Source organism: Frieseomelitta varia, unplaced genomic scaffold (genome assembly GCF_011392965.1).
Source record: "Frieseomelitta varia isolate USP_RPSP 00005682 unplaced genomic scaffold, Fvar_1.2 scaffold_282, whole genome shotgun sequence".
Lineage (NCBI taxonomy): Eukaryota > Metazoa > Arthropoda > Insecta > Hymenoptera > Apidae > Frieseomelitta > Frieseomelitta varia.
In genome coordinates this window covers 64,899-74,463 of record NW_025110015.1, presented here as the reverse complement: position 1 = coordinate 74,463, position 9,565 = coordinate 64,899, and the positions used below count along the sequence as shown (strand labels likewise).

The following is a 9,565-nucleotide window of genomic DNA, read 5'->3' as shown; positions in this document are numbered from 1 at the left end:
CGTGAAAGGAAATAGAACGAGGGAAATAGAATGATTTAAAGGTTTTTAAAGAGATTCCATGTCTGCAACGCAGAAAAATTCACTTAGAATCAGAAGCGATGGAATATTGTGATATTCTTGGTGTAATCTTGAATAATTCATACAAATTTTCTCACGTTTGAAATATCTAAATTTCGAAGAACGAACGATTAGTTAAAGATAAGATAAAATTATCGAACAGAATTAATTATGTTATGTGAAATAATTATTATTCATAATTTTGATGTCTATGAAAGGTTTATAACGTAACGAAAGAAAGTGTGTTCTCTGGAGGAAAGTGTTTTGTTAATAAAAGAAAAACTACATAATTTAATATTACATTTTTCAGCTTGTCAACACTTACTTGTTTACAATAATCAAGAACGGAATTCATAATAAGACACATAAATAAAAAATTTCCCCTTTGAAATTATAAGAACAAAATAGATAAGATTTCCATAATTAATTGAGGAGTATCTTTGCAACACTTTTTGCAACCAATAATTCGAAAATCGACGCGCGAAATTATATCGAATATCAATATATTTTATATTTTTTGTTTTGTTGGTACAATATATCTTTTATTATAAAGATTTATCTTATTTAATATTACGTATTAGATTTTAAATTACGATATATTATATATATAGAAAGGATGTTGCCATCTTAAATAACTCCGCTGTTTTTAAAGAAATGAAAAGAAAATTACATTAACGGAAGTTATTTAATGCGTAAGTTATCCAATATTTATTAAATATAATTTAATTGTTTTAATTAAATAAAAATCCGAAATTAGTAATAATATAAATGAATTATATATATAAATGTTAATAATATATCAAAATATATTTAAATTAATTTAGATATAATTTTTGTAATTTAAATTTATTTAAATAAATAATATATATTTAATTAAAAAAGTATTTAATAATTAATAATAATATATAAAAAATATTTTTTAAAAATAATAATAATAATATTAAATTAAATATATATATATATATGAAGTTAATATTATGATATTATTATAAATCTAATAATAAAATATAAAAATTTGATTTTATAGAATATGTCTACAATATGGTATTAATGATATTTTATAAGTGAAAATTTCAATGTTATCTCTATTTTTTTAAATAGAAGAATGTGTTTTTCCATCCATTGATCAGTTCGATAAATTGACAAGGAAATGTTTTAACTTCAGTTTTATAAAATTTATACATAGGAAACAAGGACACTATGAATGGAAGCATACTCCTCTTGTCTTTCATAAATTTTATAGAATTGAGATTGAAATATCCTAAACTAATAATTTTTCAACACACATGAACCAATATTTTTTATAGAATATGTCGAGCTGCATTGATTAATGGATCGATATTATAAAAAAGTAAAGGTGACACTGGAGTTTAAATCTCCGAAATCTACAGAAAAATTATTACTGCCATATCATAGCCTCCTTTGTACTGAATAACTTCCATTAATAAAATTTTTTCATATCTCCAAAAACAACGAAGATGTTTGAAGTGGGACACATAGATGGGATTCTGTACATATATGCAATCGTACGTGCATAACACTCGAATATATTTTCATTAAAAAACCAATTGTTTTTTATAAATATTTTATTTCAGAAATAGATATCTAAAAACGTTAGGCGTTTCAAGCGAATTAATGAACGAATCAGAACATATTGTGAGGGAGGATCGGTCCCAAGACATCATGAAGCAACGAGTCCTACTGGCTCTCGCCAACTTGATCACCTCCTACGCATCTTTCTTGTAAGTACTTTCTTGTAATTATTGCTACAAAATCTTGAATTAAAACTAGACGTTTATTTGAAACTGTTCTATCATATTAGCTACTTATATTAACTATCTGTTCAATTTAATATTATGACGATTTATCTATTGTATTATACACTCAGCTTTTTCATTGCATTAAAAAAGATAAGATAATATAACAATTTACAGTTTAATATAATACATTATTTTTGTATTACATTCCTTATATAATATATATTGCATTATTACATTATTCTTATATTATCCCTTAATATTGTAGTATCGTAGATTATTATCGTAGGTCGTTGTTAAGTTACAACCTGTAGTTGTAGTTATTATATTTTTAGTAGCGTTTAATTATACTAGATAACTTGTAATGTTTGCTGATCGTAGGAATGCATGAAAAGAAAAAAAGTATAGCTGTGATAGAAGAGACGTTTTTCAGTTTGAAAAGGAGAAACTCGAGCGAATGGAAAATAGAGTTGTCGATTTGAATTGTAAGAAAACGTCGATTGAGTTGTAAAAAAGAGTTTATTTGAGTTATGGCCGCGAGTATTAGTTGTTAATCTGTGTTCGTTACCTTGATTAATCCCAGCATTGCTATTAAATAAATATTATTCATATTTAATCTCTACAATATGACACTATTCTACAATTTAATGTAATATGTTACATATATTATTTTTGTTAATGTTTATGCCTTTCGATAAAGAAAAATCCTGCAATCAATAACAATTGAAAGAGAATCAATTTTATGTATCAAAACGATCGTAATTCATAAAAGAATAAGCTTGTAAATATCAAAAATATCTACGGCTATGAAAATTGCATGTCAGTCATTTGATGGCAAAGGCACTCGAGTATAATTAAGTCATGCGATTGATTCTGCATGATGGGTAGAGCTAAGTTGAAGATACATATATCCTCCCCCTAGTCTCTCCGTCCGTTCGATGAGAGACCGTAACTGCAGCGATGGAATATTCGGAGTTGGACGAGCGTTATAATGCAGATCGTGGAAATCCTGTTTGATTCGAACCCTATTGTCAGACAATTAACCCAATTCGAACCGATCGCTGAATAACCCTCCGTTTCTTGGCGTTCTTTGCATAATTGTTCATTTCTCCGTTCCATCATGTGGATAATTTAATTAAGAGTTTTGAAAACATCACTCGATGTTCGGCGTACACTCTGTTGCTACCGAAGAAACGCGAGTATATATATATATATATATATATATGTAAAATAATTTTTCCTTGTTGTAATATCGATTTTTGTGCATCAGTATTTAATTAAATTTTATATATTAATATTTACATATAAAACTGTAAAATAATTAAACTTAATGTAAACTGTTGAATTAAAACTGTAATTAAAAAAGCAATTTTCGTTGTTGTAATATCGTTTTTTGTATGTCGATGTTCGATTTTATATATAAATAATTGACAATTAAATAAATTTTATTAAATTTAATTGTAATCCTATATTAGCGAATGTGTAAAAGAGTTATAATATTTATCATAGTATTCATTGAAATTAAAGTTTCTTTCACGTTTACCTCACCATATTTAATTACAAATGACGATATTGAAAAAATCGGTATAATCAAATTATGTGCCAGAACAATATTGGAGAATAGATATATAATATATAAATATGTTACAATAGATTTATAATAGATAAATATACACTTGTATAATATACAATATATTCTTTCTCGGCATTTTAATATTAACAGTCAATGGTAACTGTTTAATAAATATAAATAATTAATATCATTAATGGTAATTGATTAATAAATATCAATAACTGAGTGTTATAAATATGACAAGACTAATATATTATGATAATTTAGATATAATAATAATAATAATAATTTATATAATTTACAATATATAATAGTAATAACTAATAATATAATAATAATTTTTATATATATTGTAATAATTTATTATAATATTACTCAAATTCTATATGTTCTCCGTGCATATTTACATATTTGTCATTCATATTCACTTATTTTATAAACATAAATTTCATATGCATTTTACATATTGTTTCATAAGCTTTGTTCATAAACATCCGCAATCTAATAATAAATTATATTAGTAATTTGAGATATAAAAATTTTTCATATTTATAGATACATAATATAGCCGATCTTGTGTATATACATATTATATAATATATCACATAATAACTACTTTTTGTAAACTAATTTTGGAATTATTTACAAATATTTTGTAAACTTTGTAAACAAGCTTTACAACTATTTAAAAATATTTTTTTGAAAAATTTCACATTGATATAGCAATTACAAATTTTATTGCTGCAAAACTTATTTCATTTGTATCCTTTTTTTAAATTTCTATTGCACATGAATGATTCTTGATGATTACTCGCAATTTTTAAAAGCACTGAAAATAGATTCTTTCATTATTCTAAATATTTCGAACTCATTCAATTTTAAATCATTTAAAAATAGGTGAAAATTTGAATTTTCTTTATTAAAGAAGTTCTTAATAGAGGAAAGTGAAGAAGTATGGAAGTCTTATCTCTTTGTTTGAATCGATCGTCAGAAGAAAAATTGGATCAAACGATAACTCTATAATTCCTCGCAAATTTTACTATCTCCATGAGAAGTAAAATATTCTCGTCAACCTACAAAGGAAATACGCCTTGGTATTTACGTAAAAGACTAGCAAGAGGTCGAGATGAACGTTAATCAGCCATATGAAAGAAAAACGTTCTGTGAAATGCATCATTCGAATCCTTATTTCCCTCGCAAACAGGTCAACCGTCTTTTAATCATTTCAATATGTAAATCCTTACATAAGCATATCCAAAGCTTTTTACATGTATCTCTAGAATGCGCCACTATATCGAGGAAAGTCTGTTTCGTCGGGAAAAAACACGGCGAAAAGAATCAAAAGATCGAAAGGTACGATGTCAGTGAACAAAGGAGACTGTCGTTACAGGCGATTCTAGAAAACAGACTAGGCAGCAACAGTAGCGGATAACAGTAACAACGTGTCCTATCGAACAGCTGTTTTCATCGTGACCTAAAAGAACGGACAGGCATTAAAATGCCTCTTTATTTCGGTTTAAAAGCGATCTGGCCGCAATTTTCGTTCTATCCTGCCAAAATTCTCTCGGCCCCATTTTCAACCGCCGAGTGTGTACACTGCACCACGTGTACACATGTGCTGATTGTGCTGTGAAACATAAACGAAACACGGCATTGAACACGAGAGAGAAAAATGAGGATCGAGAGTCAAAAATTTGTTACCCTCCTGTTTTTTTCTTCTTTCCTTATTTTCCTAATTTTTTTTTTCGAGTGAAGATAAATGAAGACAAGTTTAGATAATTTGTGTTTTTTTTTTGGATTCTTTTCGCTTTTAATTTTTCTCAAAGTTTTTTTGAAGGAGGAGAATAACAATAACGCTTTATATTGTGAATGAAAGTAATTTCGTCATAAAGGATGAAATACATATGTCGAAGAAAGAATAAATTATATGGTGCTTCAAAGGGAAAAGGGGGAAATTGTTGATTCATTGATCAAAATGAGTTTAATGAAAAAACATTCCGATTCGTAGGACGAATCAAAAGATTTCAGTACAAGAGACAATGTATAAAATAATTAGAAGAGTTAGAAAAATTTTAAGGCGTATGTTAATTTAATAATACTGATAAATCAAAATTACTATTCGTTTAAGTTAAACCAAATTTAACGAAACATTCAATTATTGATACAAAAAAGTTTTCTGAAATATTATAAATTATGAAATAAACTCGAACATACTAAAAAGATATGTAGGAAGTTTGATAACTATTGATATCGGGATTTCTCACCGATTTTGATGACCTTGAAATATGTTATCCTAATTGCCATTCCGAACAACTTTATATATTGTACGTTATCGTTGTTCGGCCTTAGTTTTCGAAATATCCACGAAAACATAATTTATACTTTTTAAGGAATTTCAACCGATTCCATCGGTTTCATCACCGATTTCAACGATTTTTAGATTTGTAATAGAGCATTCGAGGTTATATAGTTAATAGTTATATAGTTAATTATTTAGAATTTTGGTCAATAATCTTAAAATAAATTATCATTTTTTTCTACAGATTCTTTAAGTCATTTGTTTCTCTAAAATTATTTCAAAATCATGAAAGGACAGTATTTCTAACAAATTCGAACGATGTCGTTTTAAAAATAACTGATCATTAAAAATAATGATCAATAACTTGATCACTTGATTAAAAAATATTTTTAATATCAATAACAAATTTTATTTTATAGATTTACTTTATACGTTTTTATTTCATAGGTTTACTTTATACGTTTTTATTTCATAGGTTTACTTTATAAGTTTTTATTTTTATTTTATAGGTTTATTTTATAAGTTTTTATTTTTATTTTATAGGTTTACTTTATAAGTTTTCATTTTTATTTTATAGGTTTACTTTATAAGTTTTTATTTTTATTTTATAGATTTACTTTATAAGTTTTTATTTTTATTTTATAGATTTACTTTATAAGTTTTTATTTTATAGGTTTACTTTATAAGTTTTCTTTTATGGATTTTATTTTATAAGTTGGATAAGACTATCTATTGTACATACTAAATTAACCGCGCTGTATGGCGGCCGACAACCTACACTAGTATTTTTAAAATTTCTTGCTTTGATTAAAATTTAAAAAATATATATATAATATACAAAGTATATAAATTTAAAAATGTACAACTGCGTTTCGTTGCAAACATTATTTTATAATTTGTCATAGATTATTTCAATGAATACTAATGGATCAATAAATGAAAACAAAGATATAAGTGCAAAACCAAAATATAAATCAAAATGTAAATACAGAACAGACTCGTGAAATGTCTCATCTATGGTTGTTTACGAACAGAAATTTGTAATATAAACATATTCTAAACATTAATAATACGATATACGAGATGACAAGTATATTTCTGCGAATATCTCAAAAATTATTATAAAACCGGACGTCGCAGCGATAATATATGTACATATATAGAAAAAAGTTATTCTAAATGACGACCATGACAACATACAGGATGTTAATTTTAAGTCGAACATCTAAATTAATTTTTCGCCTGCTATTGATGTTAAGAAAAAATGGCTTTAATAGGATTTAAAAGAATTTAAGTGGATTTAAGAGGCATGCATTAGATGTTACTAAAAAAATCCTGTGAAGGTCACTTTGACAATTTTTTGCCATATCATCGTATTTTTTGGCATATTAACATCCATTTATGATACATTGTTACATCGTCGACATCAAGACGAATTCAATGACCTACCATGATCTGAAATGACTTTGAAGACTTTATTAGTGTTAACAAAGTTCATTTATAAAATCTTAAATGAAAAATTTTATTCTACACTTTTCCCTGCTCTAGTTTTCACATGCTACAGAACACTGTATATTAAACTTAGTATTGGAATTAATAACATATCTTTAAATATATATCACTCAGTTATATGAAAAGTGAAATTACTCATTGATCTTGATAATACATCAACATATGTTAAACGATACATCAAATTAAATCGGTGAGGTACGCTCTTTTCTACATAATTTCTCAAATTCATCTCTTACAGTATTAGTAGAAACAAAAAATTATAATATTAAGATTCCTGTGCATTGTAAATTATAAAATATTTCATATAACTCAAATATCTCTTTCATTGTTCTTATTACTTTTCTATGTATTTATCAACTACACATACCATCATTTTGTAAATTCATCTAATTTAGTCCTAGTTTCATTTAAGCTCTGCCTTGTGGTTGAATTTATATTCAATTCATTCAAAAATTTATAGATATCGTCCATGCTTATACCTTCCGTTTCCTTTTATTCGTCTCTTTACATCGCTGCCCATTTCCAACAATCCTTTTCGTAATAGGTGTATTATATAAAACACCTTCAGTTTGCAATAGTGGAGAACGTTACGATTTGACCAAACGTCCTTAATACCTTTAGATGCAGCGTATACGAAAAACGATATGACATGTTCTGCAAGACTTGTCTCATAATATCTTCACAAAGACACATACACTATTTCTCGAAGGAATTTACAAATAAATCGATTTATGAAGTATCCAAAAATTTAATGTTCAAACTTTGTCGATATATTTTATAAAATATCATCTAGCAAAAATTCAATAAATTCTACGTTAATAAGTAAAAGAAAAACTTATATGATAATTATATGAAAATTATAGATACTTGTGCGTATCCCTTTATTAATGCAAGTTAACATTAATCTTGCATCTCTTAGATTTCTACTCATGGGAAACACTAAAGACAAAGATTACGTTGAAATATTTTCACGAAATGAATTTATTACAAGAATAAAAACTGCGTGCAACGAAATTAGATGATATCACCAAAATTAAATCCATTATAAATCCAATAGCACATCGATATCAATTTTTTATGTATGCCAGAATTCAACTGAATAACATCTGGACATGAGATAATTTTTTATACAAAAATAAAGAAAAAAATGAAATAAAACTAAAAATAAGATCTTAATTCCGGAAAAATCAAATTTCGAAATCCATTGTATGGTATAAAATTAATACTAATTGTGTTATGTATTAACTAATTGTAAGATATGATCATGATATATGACATAAAATGCCCACTCTATTTTAAAATAATATCTATTTAATAGTTAATGAGTTTAAAAAAGAATAAAAAAATGTTTTATCAGTTATGTTTTATTATATACAACTACAGAACTAATGGGAATGCCGTGCATCCTTTAATAGCAGAGAACAGCACGTAAATTATCGTTAAGTTACAATATTCTTTGCTCATATAATTCATCGTCTTGATAATTGAAGGAGAAATGATTACTCATGTAAGCAATACAATAGAAGTTCCATTATTCTGGATATGTCTCACGATGAGTTGTATTTTACTCGAAATTTGAAACTTGATTTCCTGGAATATTTCATAAGGCTTAGATGAAAAAATTGTATTCTATATTGTTTTCTTATTTTTTCACGAGAAATCATCTCATAACTTCTTGTACATGTTATTCGGACAGATCTTGTACATATATACAAGATATAATACATATTCAAATAAAAGTTAACTATAAATTTTTAATGAAACTTTGTAAAATTATATTATTATTAAATATTATTATAAAGTTATATTATAAAGTTATTTAGTCTCATTTTTATCTTTGTATGTTTTTATCTATATTACATTAACAAAGTTAGAGTATTAAATCTTTGAACATCCTGTATAACATTCGAAAGATAAATAAAACTAGTACTGCCATGAAACAATTTTATCGTAGATAGTCGTAGACTATCGAAGTTTTAATATCTTAACTCACAACAACATAAATCAATGAAGAAACCATATTCAATAAATTTAATTATATTTACGTATTATTTATAATATAAAATTCATATCTTTTTAAACATCAAAAAAAAAAGTGGAACAAAAAATTAATCATTTACATTACTTTCTTCTTTTTCAAGTTAAATACTATAGAATAACATTTGTAGAATAATAAAAGGAAATAAAAAATTTCTATTTGTATCAGTATCAAAACAAAGAATATTCAGTCATAATTATTTTATTAATTATTAATTATGAATAGAAGCTTGTTATTTTTAATATAATGAATAAATGAAATTCATTATATTAATGAATAGATTGTATATGTATATGTTTATGAATTTGGAAGAAATATAAATGTACAAA

The 9,565-nt window shown here is 25.5% G+C and overlaps 1 protein-coding gene across 3 annotated transcripts in view; it reads left to right on the top strand.

The window, feature by feature from the left end:
* The window catches only part of LOC122529280 (gamma-aminobutyric acid receptor alpha-like), a 164,197-nt gene that overhangs the window by 100,857 nt on the left and 53,775 nt on the right, over positions 1-9,565 (top strand). For 2 of the 3 annotated variants that reach the window (XM_043655240.1, XM_043655239.1), the window contains exon 2: positions 1,653-1,799. In XM_043655240.1, the coding sequence (XP_043511175.1) occupies positions 1,693-1,799 (107 nt within the window). In that variant the 5' untranslated portion in view covers positions 1,653-1,692. Of the gene's footprint in view, positions 1-1,473; positions 1,584-1,652; positions 1,800-9,565 lie in introns of those variants that run through there. The other variant, XM_043655237.1, reaches the window with a different exon arrangement.